The 20,367-nt window shown below is 50.8% G+C and overlaps 8 protein-coding genes across 8 annotated transcripts; 5 read left to right on the top strand and 3 right to left on the bottom strand.

The window, feature by feature from the left end:
* Positions 1–100: 100 nt before the first annotated feature.
* On the bottom strand, positions 101–835 carry J4E87_000008 (uncharacterized protein; the record flags this gene model as incomplete). Its single annotated transcript, XM_049371668.1, has 1 exon — positions 101–835. The coding sequence occupies one exon, from the start codon at positions 833–835 to the stop codon at positions 101–103; it is 735 nt and encodes a 244-aa protein (XP_049237802.1).
* Positions 836–1,300: 465 nt separating this feature from the next.
* J4E87_000009 (uncharacterized protein) lies at positions 1,301–1,873 on the top strand (the record flags this gene model as incomplete). The annotated part of the gene is made up of 1 exon (XM_049371669.1): positions 1,301–1,873. One exon carries the CDS (start codon positions 1,301–1,303, stop codon positions 1,871–1,873), a length of 573 nt encoding a protein of 190 aa, XP_049237803.1.
* Positions 1,874–6,310: 4,437 nt separating this feature from the next.
* Positions 6,311–7,651, top strand: J4E87_000010 (uncharacterized protein; the record flags this gene model as incomplete). The annotated part of the gene is made up of 1 exon (XM_049371670.1): positions 6,311–7,651. The coding sequence occupies one exon, from the start codon at positions 6,311–6,313 to the stop codon at positions 7,649–7,651; it is 1,341 nt and encodes a 446-aa protein (XP_049237804.1).
* Positions 7,652–8,529: 878 nt separating this feature from the next.
* Positions 8,530–9,813, top strand: J4E87_000011 (uncharacterized protein; the record flags this gene model as incomplete). The annotated part of the gene is made up of 3 exons (XM_049371671.1): positions 8,530–8,628; positions 8,694–9,132; positions 9,185–9,813. 3 exons carry the CDS (start codon positions 8,530–8,532, stop codon positions 9,811–9,813), a joined length of 1,167 nt encoding a protein of 388 aa, XP_049237805.1.
* Positions 9,814–10,286: 473 nt separating this feature from the next.
* J4E87_000012 (uncharacterized protein) lies at positions 10,287–11,633 on the top strand (the record flags this gene model as incomplete). Its single annotated transcript, XM_049371672.1, has 1 exon — positions 10,287–11,633. One exon carries the CDS (start codon positions 10,287–10,289, stop codon positions 11,631–11,633), a length of 1,347 nt encoding a protein of 448 aa, XP_049237806.1.
* Positions 11,634–11,936: 303 nt separating this feature from the next.
* J4E87_000013 (uncharacterized protein) lies at positions 11,937–13,792 on the bottom strand (the record flags this gene model as incomplete). The annotated part of the gene is made up of 3 exons (XM_049371673.1): positions 11,937–12,309; positions 12,361–13,567; positions 13,618–13,792. 3 exons carry the CDS (start codon positions 13,790–13,792, stop codon positions 11,937–11,939), a joined length of 1,755 nt encoding a protein of 584 aa, XP_049237807.1.
* A 2,754-nt stretch (positions 13,793–16,546) lies between these two features.
* On the bottom strand, positions 16,547–17,237 carry J4E87_000014 (uncharacterized protein; the record flags this gene model as incomplete). The annotated part of the gene is made up of 3 exons (XM_049371674.1): positions 16,547–16,637; positions 16,689–17,020; positions 17,067–17,237. 3 exons carry the CDS (start codon positions 17,235–17,237, stop codon positions 16,547–16,549), a joined length of 594 nt encoding a protein of 197 aa, XP_049237808.1.
* Positions 17,238–18,540: 1,303 nt separating this feature from the next.
* J4E87_000015 (uncharacterized protein) lies at positions 18,541–20,352 on the top strand (the record flags this gene model as incomplete). Its single annotated transcript, XM_049371675.1, has 3 exons — positions 18,541–18,578; positions 18,647–20,036; positions 20,086–20,352. The coding sequence occupies 3 exons, from the start codon at positions 18,541–18,543 to the stop codon at positions 20,350–20,352; spliced, it is 1,695 nt and encodes a 564-aa protein (XP_049237809.1).
* Between the last annotated feature and the right edge of the window lie 15 nt (positions 20,353–20,367).

A 20,367-nucleotide genomic window follows, 5' to 3' on the forward strand; every position in this document is an offset into this window, starting at 1 on the left:
GAGCCTCGCGCTTCTTCTGCGCATTGACACTCACCCTGTTGGTATCTTCTGTGTTTCGTTCTTCTCTCATTTCAGTCCAACTCACTCCCAATCCAATACCTCACTCTTTCTCCAAACTACTCTTGACATCCTCCTCAGCCATCTTGTTCCTCGCGCCCTTATATATCCAACTCTCCTCCTGCTTATCACCACCCCACTTGTTCTTCGCCCAGATCAACCCATCTTGACCTAGCCCAAACCCAGCCCCGACAAGTAGACCCAAGCGAATCGTCCTCGCAGCTGTCGAAACAGGAAATTGATGCCATGCACTCCAGAGGCCACCCGTGACCATGCCCGCCAGCCCACTCGATATAAAATCCCTACTCCCCGCTATCCCTTTATTTATCCTGCGCATATCCAATTCATCCACACCCTCCATCTCCTCCATTGTACGTCCCGCGCTCCATGTACCCCGGAACACATCTAGACTCTCTTCTACGATGAAGAAGACTGATGACCATGCTGCAATGTATGCGCCTTTTCTTAAACCTTCGACGATTCCATAGCGCCATTTGTAGTAGTTCTTCGACTTGTGGTACAAATACCAACCGGGATTTGAAATCGGCAGGCGGTGCGCGTTTTCGGCGCGGAAGCGCAGGGAGGCCATGTGGCCGGCGTTTAAGGAGCCAAGCGTGAAGCCGGAGAGGAAGGAGAGCGAGGTGGTGAGGAGGAGGCGCCGGTCGAAGGGCATGCCTAGGCGGGGTGCGTAAGGGAGGGGTTGTGTAGGCCGTTGGGGTGGTGTCGCGAGCATTTCTGGGGGTGGCATTGTGGATTGTGTGGGCGCAGTTGTCGCCATTGTTGAATTGTGGTGCCCTTGGGCGCAATGGTCAGTCGTAGTCTCCCCGAGAAGGTGATCGTTGGGTGAGGTTTGCGACGGGTGCGGAGGTGGTGCGGAGATGCCTCGAGTCCAATTTCGTCAGACTTCCGAGCGCGCGCTGAATTTGCGTGTGATACACTAGACACACTTTACTGAATGCGCTTAAGAAGATCCAGAGAGCAAGTGAGTCTCGTGGTATACGGGCTGGATTAGATATCTGGTGAGGTGAAGGTCGAGGAAGCTCGTGAGCTCGACTCGCCAAGATTTCTAGCAAGGGTTCAGGTCGCGCCTTCCCTCCCCGCGAACCCCTCCATTAATTAGCAACGACGCGTCTCTTCCTCTCAAACACTACAGCGCCACTCGCAGATACCTGTACATTCCCTTTGAACGCGCACAATACACGTCCAAAGACTATACCCTATCCTACTTCACCGCCACATCACGATGGCGACGCCTTCACCGCAGACCTGGACGCTTCGTCTCAAGGCTCACAAGACCACCGTCATCCTACACGTCGACCCTTTACACACCTTCGATACGATCAAGACATACCTTTACGACGCTCTACAAGAAACCGACTTCAGGAACCCCGAAACCGGCGAGTCAATACCACTACCTCCATCCGCGTCAGACATCCAGCTCGGTCGGCCAGTGAACATCAACGACGCAAACGAGGGTTTCGAATTAGGAGAATGGGAATATAACATTGGCGAAGAGGAAGAGGAGGGCGGCAAGGGTAAAGGCAAAGCGAAAGCTAGTGGGAGCGTCAACGGAGCGAAAGCAGGCGCAGCGAATGTCAAGCAATGTCCCAAGGGCGCTGGGCTGAAGGATGGCGCTGTCTTGGCGTTCCGGTGGCCTGGCGACGGCAACTGGGATGGTGAAGATGAGCTCGACGTTGATGAGGGAAGACCTGGAAAGGCGGGTAATATGTGGGGTGTCAAGCTGGCGAGCTTTGAAGATGCGTACGGTGTTGAGAATGAGACGGATGTGGGTGGTAGACCGGAATTTGAAGGCTGATTGGACATGCATGCGCAACAGAATTGCGCACCTTTGAGACCATTATGCGAAGTAAGGGAAACTGTCGCAATATGGACAATTCCAGCTTGCGCATACATACATGATAACGCTCGCTATATGCTGTAAGCCGGTCTGTGTTATATCGAATCAAAGCATCGCTGACGTCTGTCTAGTGATCTCATGGGATCGTAGAGCCTATCATGGCTACCTTCAGCCTCGTAGAAACCGGTCAGGTTTTGGCCAGCATAGCCCCTCTCCCCTGCTTGGCGGTCCGTCCCTTGCAACGATGCGCCTGCTCTTTTTTGCAACACTTCCTATCCTCTATCTACCTGATCACAGCTCATTCCGTCGTCCTTTGCCAGTATGGGCACTGCAATACACCTCACACCAGCACCAGCGTTTGACGCCGTCTTCAGACATCAGCCTCTTGATCACTCTGAGCCCTCGATCCGACTTGTTCACATCCTTCCCGCCCTTTCATACGACGGCCGAGTTCAATGTTCCATTATACATACCAATGTTCATGCCGCATACGTCTGCCTCTCTTACCGTTGGGGCGATCCCGATCCGTCGCGTGACATCCTGATGGACGGCAAGTCGTTCTCAGTCGGTCAAAATCTCTTCGGTTTCCTGAATGCTGCACGCGAAAGAGTGGCATCCGGTACCGCTACTGCTGATATTGGGCCATACTGGATAGATGCCGTGTGTATCGACCAGTCCAATGTTCTTGAGCTCAATCACCAGGTTGTCCAAATGGGGATGATCTATAGAAACGCTTTAGAGACCATATTGTGGCCTGGTTCAATGCCGCCGGAACTCCTCCCCTTTGTGTCACTTTTCTTGAAGGGTGGTAGTGATACCATTGGCAAGGTCAGAGCCGCGTACTTGTGTCGCAAAGACTTTGCCGAATTCATCCTACACAACAAGTATTGGACTCGTGCATGGATCGTGCAAGAAGTAATGCTTGCCCGGCGAGTGACTATATGGATAGGCGCGGCGTCTATCGACCTGAAGAGCATGGAACAGATGTTAGCCAGAGTGAACATACGATACGAATTATATCCCCACTTTGCTCGGCTCCTCCACGCGCACACTCGGCGGGAACAGTTCCAGGACAAATCTTTGATCCATCTATTGGACCACTATCGGGAGAAGCAGTGCTTGGATACACGCGATCGTGTTTACTCACTTCTTTCTCTGGCGAGCTGCAATGGCAGCAACCTGGAAGTCGATTACCACATTTCCAGAGTTGAATTGGCAGCAGAAGTATTGCAAAGATGTGAGGGTACACTATGTATCTGCACAGCCATATTAGTTGTACAAACCCTCGAATTGGGGGATGCAGATTTCCTTCGGTCGCAGCCCTGCTTTCGCTCATCACCATGTCTGGAGTTCTGCATAATCCTCACGGAGCCTATCAAGCCTCTCAAGCCCTTCAAGCCATTCCGGAATCTCGGATTGCAAGACAAACCCGTATCCCCAGGCTTCACTTTCCTGGACACCTGCGATTCTGCGCATCTATACTACTCCAAACTCATGTTTAGTCTGAACGCTGTCTCAAGAGGGCAGGGACTATGTTGCGACAACACAGGTCTTGCAGAACAAACAGTGTTACAAGAACATGGCGTTGAGTTCAACTCAGTCGAGGGGTTGGAACACGTTTATGTTGTACGAGTACCTCTTCTCCTTCTCGCGGTTCTGATGGACAAACCTCTGAAAATTTGTGAACAAGCAAAAAGGCAAGTGTGTAAGAGAAAGGGGCTACCCGTTGGTTTTCCGCGAATATTAGCTTCTAGTCCTTCCATGCCACAGCTACAGACAATTCACCCATCACTTCCGAGGATAGGGAAGCCAGGACAGTTCTTTGAGAAGGAGGACCACACGAAATGGAAGCGGGAAAAGGGGCTCCCAAAACGAGAGAGCTGGTACCCTCCCAGACGAGTGAGAGTACGCGCTTCAGACCGCATTCAGAAGAGGCGGCATGGTCGTCAAGTAAAAAGCATAGCGACCACGAGGGGGTTTGAGACGATGCATCTGAAGCATGAGGCCCATGCACACAACACTAAGGAGCGGATGAGGCTCTTGACAGGCTTCCAGGAAATGATGATAAAGAACGGGAAATGGAGGGTCTTGTAACGAGAGTCTGATGACGGAAAGCGATCGACCCATGTTCCTTCCTCGCGGCAACAGACTTTCATTGTTCGCAAGGACTGTTTTAATTAATCGTATGCCAAGCAATCCCTACTGAACCTTGCATTAATATGGTAGTTCTGCAATCACTAAACAAATATTGCCTCTGGTTTGAGCTCATGAAATGTCCATTATTGAACGAGTGTGTCGAAGGTACATGTGCTAGATACCACAACTGTACATAAAAGCAGGACTTCAGGATCAATTGCAACCATAAAGGAATCGAACCGCCAGCGGCCCATCCGCTTTAGTCCTTCAACCTTCGTTCTCATTGCCTCACATTGGTATGTTGAATCCTTTATGTGAGTCCTGGCACCTGGATCTAGAGCCGTCATACAGTGACCGACCAGCTAATTAAGCCATTCGAAAGTGCAAGATGTTGAGGTACATGTAGGATATTTATTTTCAAAGGAGTGTGTTACAATTGTATAATACAAGTCAAGAAAAGTGAATAGTGCCATGCTCAAGAAACATCCAGCAACCATTCAGAGAAAGGATCCGCCAGCGGTTCCACGTGCCATATTCCTTCAGCCTTCGTTCTCGTTGCGCCATACTGGTATGTTGGATACTTGGTGTAAGTCCTGTATCTGGAGTTAGTGGAATTCCGTGCAGCTGAAGATTTGAGGCGAAGAACTGGGATAATACATACGCAGAGATTGTAGGTTAAAGCTTGGGTTATAGCGTGCTAAGAGGAAGAGGTCGCCTGAGTTGAAGCACCACCCTGGGAAGAGCCGTCGCCCTGACCACCTCCTCGACGATTTTGAGAGTCCTTCCCGGCTTTTTCAGCTAATTCTCGCATCTCTCGTTCTTTCTTGAGCCTTGCTCTTTTCTTCTCGGTACTTTCTACTGCGCCCTTCATCATATCTAAATCGACATCTCTCGGTATCTTGAGGTCTCCGCCACTGTCGGTCATGGTGGTTTCTTGAGGTTTGCTAATCTTGATGGACGTAGTTTTGAAGTAGCTTTGTAGGGATAGCAATGTGATTTCGGTTCTTGATGGATTCTCCCTGAGAACAGTGAAGGCTTTATACAACTTTGATATCTTTACAGTCATCCTGTATGACTGATGGATCCTTTTCTGAGTCTTTCTTTTTCGACCATCAGTGCACTGCGGTATGGTAACAAGAGTGTCAGACAGTAACACATGGCTCACACCCCAATACTCATAGCGACCGTGTGTCTACTTTCCAAGATTGGTAACAATCGTCATTTATTCCGCGCACCACAGGGAATATGCTCATCAAGTCACCGTCGAGGCATTCTCTGCTTCACAATCTAACGATTCAGCTTCTCATCGGCGCATAGGTAGGTTATAGTCCCGGTCTATACGCTTACCGATAGTCAAGTGCTGTTTTACTTCATTGTGCATTCTATTACCTCGAATCCACCCGGGGTTTTGCTAAGAGACAATCTGAGCGCTGAAATCTGTACATAACCGAGCGTTCGGGCGTTAGACTTCAGCTTTTGGTAATTGACACAGCATGTCTGAGCCGTTGGCGTGTCTGTGGCCACTTCGGCGTTACTCTCGGAGCGGGAAAGTGTTGGATATGACAGCGTGGTGACAGTGCGGCAGTCTACCCACTCATCATTGCCCGGGTACTCGCTACAATGATTGCAAGTTTGAGTACCAACAATAGCTAGCTATGACTTGTCTTTCGTTGTTGGATAACTCTAAAATGCTCAAACATCGAGTAGCCCAGTGAGGATTGATCAGAGACTGCCCCGGTAAGACTTCTCCGGGTTGGCTTCTCCTGTCATTCAGTCAGCGAGCTGGATCGTGAGCCCTGCATAACGGTTATGACCGTTTATCTCACTTAGTCTCCTCGATTTAAAGTATGTCGTTACCGTGTGATCAAATTATTTCTTGTTCTATTGTTTCTGACGAAGTGTTTTTCTTTTTACCTAATGCGAACAATACAGTGCAATTTTCAAGACAAGTGATAGCTATTTTGAAGTGATATTAACAAGTTACCGACGCTGATGGAGAAGTCTGGTGACTCCATGTTGCGTCAAGATGTGACTGTAATGCCAGTAGCGTCTACCGTGCCGCAATGTTGCATGATCCAGGAGTACGCTATGTCTGGAGAAGATTAGCTTTTGGACGTGTCCGAGTCGGCCCGATCTAAGGTCTCGAACTTCTGTACAGACTCCTACCCTATTTAAAGCCCAAGCTACAGCACCATTTACACAAGCATATGTCAAAGCCATATCTTTCTCGCCTTATTTGCAACTACCCCATCCGCAAATATGATGTTGTACGACGAACTAGCCCAGCAAGATGAAGAGCTGATACATGAGACGTGGAAGAACAGACTTGACGCAGCGCAGAAAGAGATTGTTGACTTCGTCATCAAGCGAGTGGGAAGTTGTGTCGCTGGAGAGTTCGGTGGCTACCTTGAAGGGTCCTACAACGTCTGCCTAGTCATCAAGCTCAACACAAAGCCTACATATCTGATACGCTTTCCACAGCCGGGGACAACTGCTGCACGTTTCTTAGATGAGAAAGTTCGAAACGAAGTCCAAGTCATGGACTTACTACGCAGGACCACGATCCCGCTACCGAAAGTATACAACTGGGGTCTGACTAGCGATAGCCCATCACAGCTTGGCCCGTATATTATAATGGAGTATGTTGAAGGCATACCATTGATCAAGGAGTTACGACGACCCACAAAGACCGATGACGGTGTCGAGATGGAGCTCTGGAGAGACTTGGGCAACCCAAGAGTTATTCATGCCTACAGCCAAATATGTGACTTTATGTTGCAAATACATCAGCTGGATTTCAGTACTGCAGGTGCTATAAGAAGGAGCAGTCCAGATGAGTGGGTAGCTAGCGAGCGACCTGTCACCGATAACATGAACGTTTTAGCAAGGAACATTCTGAACTACCCAACCGAACACTTCTCCACTACAAGCATCTCATCTCCAAAGGCCTACTTTGAGCAGCTTGCCGATCAGCACCTAGCTCATCTTCACACCCAACGAAACGCCGTGGAGAACCGTGAAGATGCTAGAAGATGTTTCATCGCTCGCCATCGCCTAAAACAATCTATCGACCAATACCTGTCTACCGACACCGAGACGAGCCCTTTCAAGTTATACTGCTGGGACTTTCGCCCATCTAATATGCTCGTGGACGACGATATGAACGTCAAAGCCGTTCTAGACTTCGAATTCTGTAACGCGCTGCCCGCGCAATTCGCCCATGACCCACCGTGGTGGCTTACTATCTTGCGACCAACCACATGGATCGACAATGACTTCCATTTTGGTGCCCTAAAAGACAGACTTGAGCCCCACATCGAGCAGTTTCTGCAGGTTATGGAGAAGAAAGAGAAAGAGATGGGTGGAACTGTAGTACCACTGTCCGCTCGCATGCGCGATTCGTGGACTTCCAACAGATTCTGGTTCAATGCCGCGATGCAAGATAGCTGGAGTATTGATGCTGTGTATTGGGCTGCGCTACATAAACCGGGTGACGAGGTCCTGGATGATGCTTTGAAGGCCGAGATGGAAACATTTGTGGAGATGAAAATGGAGCAATTGGATGCATATAACGCAGAGTGTGAGGCACGTGGAATTTGAGATGCATAGGGTATGCTTCGGCGGATTGTCAGTCGGGCTTCGAACAAGTACCAGCCCGAAGCGTATTCTTGCGAATCTACGTGGATGCTTCGCGACATGGAGGATGATGCAGCCGATACAACTCGGCTCTTCGTTAGCTTCACTGTCTAGAATTCAATCCCCCGCATCCCAGCTTTAATCAAACGTGCTGTTCAAATTTAAGGTGCGGGCCGGGAAGCGCTCTGAAGTCCCCCATGACCGCTCTGTTACACTAGTTATCGTAACTACCTAGGTAGGTTAGCACGATTGCGCTCGTCCCGACAGCGAGCCAATGGCTGAGTCGACGATTTTGAGGACTACGATGGATGCGGAAAGCGACCGAAGCGCTTTACGTTGTTCAGTAATAGTTGGTGTAAGAGACGGACGCACTATAGTGATTGGTGCCCGGATCGGGTCGATGCATCTGACGGACAATGTTCCACGAATCTGGGGTACGGTACTTGGGGTGTACATGGGTGTGTGCCGGACGTGCTAATGCTATGCGGCTCGCGAAACTCGTGGAAGCAATTAAGCGGACATCGTTGTGTTTCTTAGGGCCTGTCCATGTGGTCAGTCAAGCGCTCCAGGGTACCTACAAGCCGACTTCAACCCAATGAAGTTCGATAGAAGCCAAAACTATGTGCATGCCGGGAGACTACCTACAACCGAGAACAAGAGATCTTCGCGTCCAGGGAGGCCATCGAAGATCTGCTGATCATGCGATACTGAAGGACAGACATGTATATAGCCAGGAAAGATGAACTTGCAAATGCCCTTCACTAAGCCAGTCCATCGCTCAAGAGTCGACCTCTACTACTTCTTTCTCCCCAAGACCATTCGAGACGACGAATCTGTCGACCATGTTCTCCAAGATTGCATCTCTTCTCGCTCTTGTGGCCAGTGCAAATGCACATGGCTATCTCTCTTCTCCTATGAGCAGGACTGGTCTGAATGCTCAAGTAAGTAATGACGTCCATTCGGAGACATCGGAGATACATCTCGAGCCGTCGCTAACGTCTTCTAGTCTGGCGCTGATACATGCCCGGAATGTACCATCCTCGAACCTGTTACAGCATGGCCTGACCTTGACGCCGCAGCGGTGGGTCGCTCAGGTCCTTGCGGATACAATGCCCGCGTGTCCGTCGATTACAATCAGCCCGGTCCCCGCTGGGGTTCGCAACCCGTCATCACCTACAAGTCCGGCGATGTCGTCGATGTACAATGGTGCCTCGATGCCAATGGTGACCATGGCGGCATGTTCAGCTACCGCATCTGCCAGAATCAGGCTCTCGTCGACAAACTTCTGACACCGGGTTACCTTCCTACAGAGGCGGAGAAGCAGGCTGCTGAAGACTGCTTCGAGGCTGGTGAGCTGAAGTGCACTGATGTTGCTGGGCAGACCTGCGGTTACAACTCTGACTGTCAGGAGGGTCAGCCTTGCTGGAGGAACGACTGGTTCACATGTGAGTATATCTCAGGAAATCTTAATAGTAACTCAATACTGACACTAAGAAGGCGGTGGCTTCAACGATGGCTCCAAATGCAGGAGCGTCGACAACGCACCACTCAATTCGTGCTACACCAGCATCGCAGGCGGATACACAGTCAGCTCGAAGATCAAGATCCCCAACTACTCAAGCAACCACACGCTGCTGTCGTTCAAGTGGAACTCGTTCCAAACACCGCAGGTTTACCTGACTTGCGCAGACATCAAGATTACTGGTAGTGGCTCAGGCGGCGCAACTCCACCAGCTTCGAGCAAGGCTCCCGCGTCTTCCACGAAAGCAACTTCAACCTCGACGGCGGCACCCACTGGCTGCGCATCGCCTGTATCCACAGTAGCTGTGACGTTCAACTCGAAGACCACAACATCGTTCGGCCAGACAGTCAAGATCGTTGGTTCGATTGCCCAGCTCGGCAGCTGGAACGCAGCGTCTGCGCCTGCGCTATTTGCGAGCCAATACACCACCGCAAACCCGCTTTGGTCGACAAAAATCAACCTTCCGGCTGGTGTCAGCTTCGAATACAAGTTCATCAAGGTCGAGAGCAGTGGTACGGTGACCTACGAGTCAGGTGCTAACCGCGTGTATACCGTGCCGAAGGGGTGCTCGAGCGCGGCCACCGTTGCTAGCACGTGGAAGTAGGGCCACAGGTTCCGGAGAGAGAACGAATGTTGTATGCTTTCTTGGTCGTATTAGAACGGCATGGAATGTGTTGGTCGTTCAATGTAGCTAATAATGCCAAACACTTGTTGTAACCCGTCACGCCCGCCGACAGCGCTTGTGATGAATGAAGATGTAGGGGCCCAAGAACGCTTCAGGTCTCATTGGAGAAATTCTAGGTTTCGGGCGCATAATATTCTTCGTGAGGTGTGAGGATGGTAGGTGTTCGCAATGGCTGGCGACTGCCACGCCGTGACGCGACATCCTGACGCGACAACACTAGACTGAAATCAGGCTAGCGCTTATTTGACACCAGCCATCGACACGAAACTGCTGCCTACTCTACACTCAAACCCTCGCATTACCCTCGACTCTTGCATCTTATCTACAGCTGCCTTCCAAAGAGCGTACTTTGATATTGCAGACATACACCGCGTACAGAAGTGTTGATCGTGATGAAGACCGAATTTGACAAAATCGCGGAGGAGGCTGGGAATGCTGAGCTCGAGGCTTGGGCTGCTAAAGTAAAAGCCGCGAACGAAGAGATAGTCGCTTTTGTAGGTCAGAAGCTGAGGACCAATGTTCCGGGAGAATTCGTCCGATATCTCCAAGGTTCATACAATGTCAATCTTGTCATAAGATTCGGCGAAGAAGACATCGTCATCGTACGTTTCCCGAAGCGAGGAATAACTGCTGCTAGATTTCTCGAGGAAAAGGTCAAGAATGAAGTTCGGTTTCTAGAGTATCTGGCTGAAAAGACTGCCATACCTGTTCCCAAGATACGCGACTGGGGCATGACTAAAGACAGTCCGTCCCAGCTTGGTCCATATATTATCATGGACTATATCGAGGGCTCAGAGCTGGAGACAATCTTGCGACAGCTTCAAGACGACAATAACGAAGCAGAAGTCGATCTTGTTTACGAGCAGATAGCCGACTACATGCTGCAGGTCTCCCGACTGCACTTTTCGGCAATTGGACCTATCAACAAGGATACTTCGGGCGCATGGACGGTGACTGACCGCCCTCTCACCACAAACATGAACAACTTAGCTTCTGTCGTTACAAACTATCCAGTAGATCAGTTTCCTAAAGCCGCGTTCACCAGCGCCCAAGCCTTCCTTCACTACCGTGCAGACGAGAATTTGGTTCATCTCCAAGTTCAGCGGAACCTTGCGCATAGTGCTCAGGATGCGGAAAAATGCTTCATCGCACGCCACAGATTCAAACAATTGATTGAGCGATTCTACTCTCCATCGGAAGCCGACAACGGCCCTTTCATACCGTATTGCCATGACTTCCGTCCCAAGAACATGCTCGCTAGGTACGAGGAAGGATCACTGAAGATCGTAGCGGTTCTGGATTTTGAGTATGTTAATACCATGCCTGCTCAATTCGCTTATGACCCACCATGGTGGCTCGCCATGGTCAGTCCTGGCCTCATGCTTGAGAAATTCGCCATGGAGGACTTTGAAGAGTTATACGTACCACGTTTAGAACAGTTCCTCCGAGCCATGGCGAAGGCTGAGGCGAAGAAAAATGCAAGTCATGGGAGAGAAGCGTTCTCTCTGACTAGTCGTATGCGAGACTCTTGGACGTCAAAGAGGTTTTGGTTCAACTACGGAATCAGGAAAGGCTGGAGTGTTGACGTGGTATACTGGAGTGCCCTTCATGAACCGGGAGATGAGAAGCTTAGCGGGGACTTGGAAAAGGAGATGAGTTTAATTGCTGAAAAGAAGATGGAGCAATTGGCTGCGTACGAAGCCGAGTGTGACGCACGTGGGATAGCGCAAAGCGGCTGATATAGCAAAGAGAACTGTAGTGATTGGGTCTTTCGTCATGCAAGCGTTCCCATGATTTGCTTAGGTTCTCAAAGGTGTTTGTGTAGTCAAAAAGTAGGTCCAAAATATCTATCATCTTGGAACCACTTTCTGACCACACAGACACCTTTGAGCCAACGCATCCATGACCTCCTCAGTTACTGTCATTTTGAAAACGCCACCAAACGCCTCGCCATGCTGAACTCCCAATGCGAACTAAGGCAAACATCCCCCATATCCCTGCGCTAAGCACACTGCTCTGCAGCCGAGTCACATACTTCATACTCACAGCCGTCTCCCCCTGTTGTCTTCACTAGGACTGACAGTCCCACTTCCATTCATCGACCCATAGCCATTCGCTCCTTGACTTCCACTAGCATCTGGCATAAGCGACTCTCTTGCTTCCTCAGCCTCCTCTTCGATGTTCTCCCTTTGAATTCTATGGCTCTTTCGCCATACAAACGCCACAAGGGCTAGACCGACGAGCAGCGCCAAGCTAAGCAAGATGACGTTGATAGGCACAGGGTCGTTCTTGAAGGTTTTGTGTGTGGCGGCATCGAGAGCAGATTGTGAGAAGTTGAGGACACCGGCGAGACAGATGATGAGGCCGTATACTTTTCCGAAAGTGGCGAAACCGAAGACTTTGGCGGAGTAGTCGCTGGTAGTAGTATTAGCAAGGAGCTTGAGAGCGGAGGATTGGACAACTTACGAAACTGCAGTGTAGTACAAGGGTCGGTAAAGCACGAAGAGAATGATATTGGCGTATGCAGCCCATGTCTCCGGAATCACGCCTAGCACACCAATTGTGGTAGCCACAGTGACGAGCAGCGCCATCGTAAAAGTAGTGCTTGTGTTGTCCAGAAGTAGACCGATGAAAGGTACAGACAAAACTCCGCCAACTGGAAGCGCGACATCGAAGAAGTTGTTGATCTCGACTGCCTTCTCGTAGTCATGGAAAAGGTACGTGTATTGCGTCCGAATGGTGGCAACGAAGTAGTTGATACGCGTCATTTGTAGCACTGTGAACAGCGTTATGAGGATGAACCAGGGAGTGCGAATCTGCTGGCTGGCGGTGCGACCGTGTAGCGCACCCCATACACCTGAAATGTTCTTCTTCTTGTCTTCCTCTTGCGCCTGCTTCTGGCCATCTTTCGTGCCAAGCAAAGACGTAATTTCGCTAACAATGCTGTCGCGATGCGCTCGTCGCGCATCCTGAAGGCTCCGAACAGTTGCTGCGTCTTCAATCTCGTCGTCTGAGTCGTGGATGACCTGCTCTTCCTCCGCGCTAGTGACTAGCTCACCAACTGTCTTGTACGATACCGATGGCATGAAGAGGATCTGAACTGCGAGGATAAAAGCCGGGACGATAAGGTAGATAAGGAAGAACTTCTTGATCGAAAAGTTGCCATCGGTGCCCTGGTAGATGAGTCGGTACATCAAGAAGATCGCGCTCGAGGTATCGAAAGCTCCAGTCAAAAGCGCCAATATAAGCCCAGAGTATTGCGGAAACGTGTTGCTAAGCTGGAACGACGAGATGAAGATAAATGGTCCACCCAGCGCCATAAACAAGTATCCAGGGATGAACGCGTCGAAAGCCAATTCCTTTGCGAATGCGAACAGCAATGCGCCAATTGTTATGGATATCGCACCAGTTATTCCGCATACGCGTGGTCCGAAGCGATCGAGGATTGTACCGACGGGAAGCGCGACGACGTTCGTGGAGACGGCAGCGATCGTGAACATAAGGTTGAGCCGGAGCTCCTGTTCGTAGCAGACGTGTACATCTTGATCCAGCTCTTCTTGTGTGCAGTAGTCTCTGTAGACACCTTCCTCGAGGAGTACGGGTTTTATCGCGGCGTAACCGAAGACGACACCGGCGGCGAAGAGGCAGTAGATAACGGCGAAGAAGACCTGGACTACGCGATATTAGCTCGTGTGCGCCCATGCTGTGTTCCATGATACATACGCAGTCTTTTCCACCTAGGTACTTCGAACGCGCCTATCGTTGGCTCTTCGCCTGTTTGTTCGGTCCAGGTGCCGACTGGATTGAAGCTCATCTTCCGGTGCCTGGAGTCCGGGCTCGCCTCTCTACTCCACGGCTCATGCTCCTCCATCGATGTCACTCGTTGCGTGAGCGACATTTTGGGCTAGTATTTCCCCCTCTTTCAAAAATATGAATAAGTCGTCTTGAGAAAATGGCAAAAGTCGCAGTCTTGAAATTCTCGGCTCGCGTTCAAAGATTATCCGGGTATGACGTCGTACCAATGGAGCTCAGGTCCCTCAGAGAAGCAATTGGCCAACCAAACTACCTCAACAAGAACCACGATCTCAAAATCCGCGGTTGGATATCCCGTGGCATTGGAAAAAGATGGGAATCAGGGTTCTATATACACAAGCACGGCGTCGAATGGCGTAAAGCGGGGACTAACTGGCCTGCAGCCGGGTGCATGAAGGCGCTGACAATCCGACGCGCTGGTTCGCGCGTGATCACCAAATGCTCGGCTTTTAGGATTCCATTACGCAGTATACACACCACGTGTGAGCCATTTCAGAGGCTATGCGCTCATCCAGGCGATCTGCATTGGATCTTACGGTCATCATTCACCTTCGCGCACGTCGTGAAGTCGCGATGCTCTGAAGCTCGTTGGTGAGGCTTGCTGCATGCGACAGCCAATGAACGCGCGAGTCAGCCGCGGACAGGGAGCTTTGGTAACCGTGCAGATGGGATGGCATCAAATTTTCCTTTTTACCACCTCCGCCTGTTCGCTGAACGCCGATACACGATGGACGCCTCCTGCGGGCGTTTCCCGATGCAGTAATTTCGAGACTTGCGAGAACGAATGCGATTGCAGAGATTTCTATCGGTTTGCAAGGGGTGGAAGTATGCATCTCCGTCGGACAAGTCTAGATCTCCATGGTATATACTTGGCTGTTGTTCCCATGTCCCCTGGGGTTTCTAGGATTATGCATTCAAGATACACTGGGTTTGGTCTGACGTGATGACTGTCAGACTGGCATGTCCAGGATCGCCTGGGTACGGTTCTCGGTCCCACCGGATATTTTGCATGACCTTCAATCACCGCAATACCGCTGTCGAAGACCTGCTGCCCATTCAAATGGTGGGTAGGAAAGACATACACTGTATGCTGTGACATCAGTGACGTTGTTGGCTCATTTGACCTTACCTAGGTATGTCATAAATTAACACAATAAGCTCCCTTCTCATTCTCCAGCGTACGTTGCGTTCCAAGTTACGTCCCACATTCATCGATTTCGTCTTTTGACACTGTTGGCCCTCGCAAACATCAATACAACAAGACGACTTTCTAGGTGGCTAGAATATGGCTCAGCAGACAGGGAAAGTAGAACATGTTCGAGAGAAACCTTAGATTGTATAAATGAGCATGATCGTCTAAGCCGACCATGCGACCAATACCTTGTAATGAGTGTAATACCGCTGTAGCTCTCCCGTAGGCTTCCAATTCGACCTCCATATCATTATCACTTGAGTGCGATACCACTCGGTGCAGCCGCAGAATGACCCCAACCACCTTTCTGATCGCCATCCTCATCTTCTTCCTTCTTCACTCCTCCATTCTTCTTGGACGCCGCTGCGTCGGCTTCCGCTTGACAGTCAGGGCAAAGTCGCCCTGTAGGTCGAGGTGTGCCATAGAATTTAAAGAATTCCGGCTCCGGCTCACCGAACTCCCTCTGTTTATCATCGCAAAGACCATAATTATCATACTCCCAGCCATCTGGAACGTAATTGCGACTGTGATTGTTGAATCTGTTTTTCGAAGACCAACATGGCTCCGTCGGGTGGAACGAACGGGGTTCGGTTGGATTGAAGCAAAGCTTTCGGGAGCTTCCAGACACTGGCTGAAAGTTGTTGCAGACGTGGTAATTGCCGATACACATTGTGGGATATGTTTTAGATCGTGGATCTTGGTCTTGACGAGAAATTCGGGCTTTTCGCTCGTTTGTTCGGGCAGCAGTTTGTTCTTGTCTTTGAAGGCGTAGGTGAGAACAAAATGTACTGATACAACTTCAAGGGTTTGACAGCTTGTTGGTAGGGGAAGAAGAAAAGAGCGCTCATCCTCTAGCTTTTATACTTTCGAAAGCGATGATGTGTACGAATGACTCCATAGAGCTTTGCGTGTCATATCTGAGTCCATCATAACAGCTGGAGATATCGATGAGTCGAGTGTTACATCGAAGCACTGGCCTGGAGTTCAAGCTGGCATTCTCGTGCTTGAGCTTTCCACGGACCTCGCATCGCTGGGGTAGTCGATTGCAAGATTGTGGGCATTAAGCGCAGGTGCAATTTGCCGCAAGGTGGCGTCTACTCAGGAGATCTTACTGAGGAGCGCTACCAAACCCACAGAGTAGTCCTTGCGTCTTGGAACCACATGATCAAGCACTGCCAAAAGGTGGAGCGTGCAGACGTCAGTGATGTAGGACGTTGGCAACAGTGCGTAAATCGAACAAAGAAATGCGTGTTACATGACGACAGCGATGAGCAACCGACTAGGCTGCCAGTGATGGAAGCAACAGCGACAGAAATGACTGAGTAGGATAGCACGTTAAGGAAAGATAAGCATGTGATACAAAAGTCATTGTAATTGATTTGATACAGGCAACTAGGCCCAAAACTATCCATTAGGATTATAGACATTCAATGTCTGAAGAAGAAGACAGAAACAAGACAAGACAACTCCAAACTCCCTCGCAATGCAGACTATTTTTATAGGTTTGACAGAAAAGATAAGGAAAGACATGAGTGTAGGTAGGTAGAGGAGGTGGAATACTGGCAGAGATCGCTCTTGACAGAACATTCCTTTTTTTGCTGAGTCGTCGCGTTGGCTCGACATATTCGACAGTGAGCATCCTCGCGTTTAGGCGTCCTCGACGGTCTTGGCGGGCTTCTTCATGTTGTTCTTGTACCAGAGAGTGGGGAGAAGAGCGCATGAGACGGTGAAGAGTACGCTGAGTCGTGTTAGCAGAGTATCAGGTACAGTTTGTTGCATGAGAACTTACCAGAGAGCGATAGCCATACCCCAGACAGTCTTGGCCTGGAAGCAGTTGCTGCGTGTGACACCGGCCCAGTGGCCCAAGCTGGAAGTGGACTTGTTGAGGTTCTCAACTGTCGCAGTGACAAAGGCGTTGGCGTATTGAGCATCGATCTCTGCGGATGACTTGCCGATGACGTAGCAGTTAAGGAACGACATGGGCTTTCCGAGAGTGACTGCGCAGACGATGAAGGCGATGAGAAGGAGAGAGTCGACACCGGTCATGACGAGGAGGCCGAGGTTGGCTTGCGACCAGTAGTAGCCTACGCTGACCATGATGTAGAGAGCAGCGATGCATGTCTAGCGATGTTAGAAGTATTCGGTGATGGTAGAGGAAAGTACATACCACGCTCAGAGTACCGACGAACTCTTTGGGTGGCTCAACACCAGTTGTGACAATCATCTGGATGAAGTTGGAGCAGATGCCAATGACCAAGATCATGCAGATAGCCTGGAGAACACGGGCGCCAAGGAACATCTTGCTCAAAGGCATGGCGTTGTAGCTGGGGACAGGCATATTGGCGGGTTGAAGTTGGTTATCGAAAAGCGAATGAGGCTGAGGATGTGATGTCGAAGTAGACAGACGAGGCGATTAAAGCAGCAAGGAATGGATAGCGGTCTGCACAGCAGAAGAGAGAGTAATTTCGTAGAAAATGGAGAATGAATGAGACCCAGATAGGAAACAAGGAAATAAGGAAACAGAGAAAAAAAGACGAAAAGGAAGTGAGTTGTGATGAGCTGGTTGATGATGTGTGTGATGAGTTATTACGACGTTGCGTCCAGCACATCTTATACAACGAAGAGTTGGTTGCGATCTCAACAACAGATCGCAAAGGGCATAGTCAAGATTGCTGCTATTCTTGCTCATGGTGTGTCTGGACCACAGTCGTTTCATGGCATCTCGAGTAGTCGCTGGAGGAGCCAATGAGAGCGCGAAGCGGCGGTATATCATAAAATGGCCCGAGCTGCCGCACTGATACACGTAGGCGCTTACAGCATGACGAGCCTAAACGTCAAGTCTGGGGAAGCCATTCAGGTGTGTAGAATCTGCGCGGTACCTGAAGCATGTGGAGCCACAGTTTGACGTCTAGATCGACTGGGTGAGAGGTGTTGTTGCGGGTGTTGTTCAAGCTTCCGCGGTCCCACATCGACCTCCCGCCCTACCTCGCGCGCGGGAGCTATGCTGGGAAAGTGTTGAGGCTCAATCAGATGCGAGAATGGTGGAAACAATGTTTGAAGGAATGGTTCTGTGCTTTGGTGATGGCGTTGCTGAAGAAACGCGTACGCTGATGAGAGGACAACGCGACGATATGCGTCAATGCTCTGCTGGCGGATTGGTGGTATCTCGTAAGCATTGGTTAGCTGATCTTTACGCGCGATTCAGACGGGTGCCCGCGTCAAGAGCGTTAAGAAATGGAGACTTTGGGAGTGAGGCGTCCAGGCTGAAGAGTTGTGCCGGACGGCTGTTGGACGGTTTAGTACAGCGCTCGCCGTGCCCATGATCGAATTACGCGATGCTGCATATGTGCAAGTCGATCAAGACCATCTCATAGTCAGGATTTCGCGAGAAGTCGCGTACGAGCACCGAAGATGGGGGTTGTGCCTCTGATGTTGGAAAGGGAAGACGATAGGAGCTCCCCGCATCCAGCCCGGGTCAGCTCGAATGCGGCAGGTCCAGGCGACACAGCTCCCAGATAGCCAGACGCATACTCGCGGCTCTCACGCGACATGTGACTGATAACCGTTCCCGAGGGCCTTGCAGCTTCTTCTGAAGCTTTCTTCTATGGTCATTTTATCTTCTTCCTAATTGCAACCTTAAGATGGGTCTCTCGGAGTACAGACAACACAAGGCCGACTGGTGAGCTGCCCCAAGCTTCCAACACCCCACACCTCGGCCAATGCCACAAGCTGACTCTCCCCCACCAGCAAGCGCAAGCAGTCGGAACGCGCCTCCAAGATCGCGACACTCCCCACGCCGTACCTGTCCGCTCTGTCCTCACAAGACCGCTCTATCCTCGGCAAACCCATCCAGGAGCTCGTCCAAGATGTCCACAAGCAAATTACCAGCCCAGTCGATATCCTGCGCGCGTACGGCAAAGTCGCGATAAAGGCGCAGGAGAAGACGAATTGCGTGACGGAGATACTGTTCCCAGAAGCCGAAGAATGGGCGGAGAAGGAGGTCAATCTGAAGGGGCCGCTTGCCGGTATCCCCGTGTCATTGAAGGACTCAATACAAGTCAAGGGCTTTGACATCTCTGTCGGATACTCAAGGAATACCGGGAAGCCTGCGACGGAAGATGGAGTTATGGTCAAGATACTGAAGGATGCTGGTGCCGTGCCGTTCGTCAAGACCAACCTCCCTACCACGCTCCTATCCTTCGAATCCACCAACGACGTCTGGGGCCAATGCAAGAACCCTCACAACGACAAATACTCGCCAGGTGGCTCAACGGGTGGAGAGTCGGCACTGTTGGCTTTCGGTGGTAGTCGCATTGGCATCGGATCAGACGTCGCTGGCTCGGTCCGCGCTCCCGCCCACTTCTCCGGCTGCTACTCGATACGATGCTCGACGGGTCGGTGGCCGAAAGTCGGCATGAACACTAGCATGTCGGGCCAGGAGGCTATACCTTCCGTCTTCAGTCCCATGGCGCGCACGTTGAACGATTTGACCTATTTCACGCGAAGCTTCATCCAGATGAAGCCCTGGAAATACGACTACACTGTCCATCCTCTGGAATGGAGAGAGGATATCGAGACAGAGTTTAGGGAGAAGCCAAAGCTCCGCATAGGCGTCATGCGAACCGATCACGTCGCAGATCCTTCGCCAGCATGTGCGCGCGCTCTGGACCAAACCGTCGAAGCACTCAAGGCTGAAGGCCACGAAGTCTTCGACGTCGAGCCTCCGTCGCCGTACGAAGCTCTAAAGCTCGCATCACAACTTCTTCTCAGCGACGGCGGTAACACATTCATGGGTCATTTCCGTACTGGAGAGTGGAATGATCTGGGTGCGGCGCAACTGGTCTACTACATGCGCCTGCCCAAGTTCATCAAGTACGCGCACTACCTGTACGTCAAGTACGTCAAAGGCGACGACATCTGGGCTGGCTTGCTACGCGACTGGCACCCAAAGTCTGCACACGAGTACTGGCAGCTCGCTGGCAAGCGCGAGGCGTACAAGCAGAACTTCTACCAGTGGTGGTCTGAGGAGGCCAACATGGATGTCATGCTTACTCCACCCAATGCGACTCCTGCGGTACCTCATGGCGGTATGCATGATGCAGTAAGCAGCTGCGGTTACACTTTCATGTTCAATCTGGTAAGTCTTTTTTTTTCAACACTACTGTGCCCTCGCTAACTATATGAAGCTCGACTACTCCTCTGGAATCATCCCCGTAACGCACGTCGATCCTGCCAAAGACGCTCTGCCATCCGACTTCAACATCAAGAAACTGAACGGGGTCGCACAAGGCGCATACAAACTCTACGATGCGGAGAAGATGGCTGGTCTGCCTGTGGCTGTACAAGTTGTCGGAAGGAGACTCGAAGAAGAGAAGGTTCTCGCTATCATGGAGAGAGTGGAAGATGCGTTAGACAAGCATGGCGGGCGATACCAGTTGCTGGAAGTGGATTAAGGATGACATCTGAAT

The sequence above is a fragment of the Alternaria ethzedia genome (genome assembly GCF_023757985.1).
Source record: "Alternaria ethzedia strain BMP 0044 chromosome Unknown scaffold_1, whole genome shotgun sequence".
NCBI lineage: Eukaryota > Fungi > Ascomycota > Dothideomycetes > Pleosporales > Pleosporaceae > Alternaria > Alternaria ethzedia.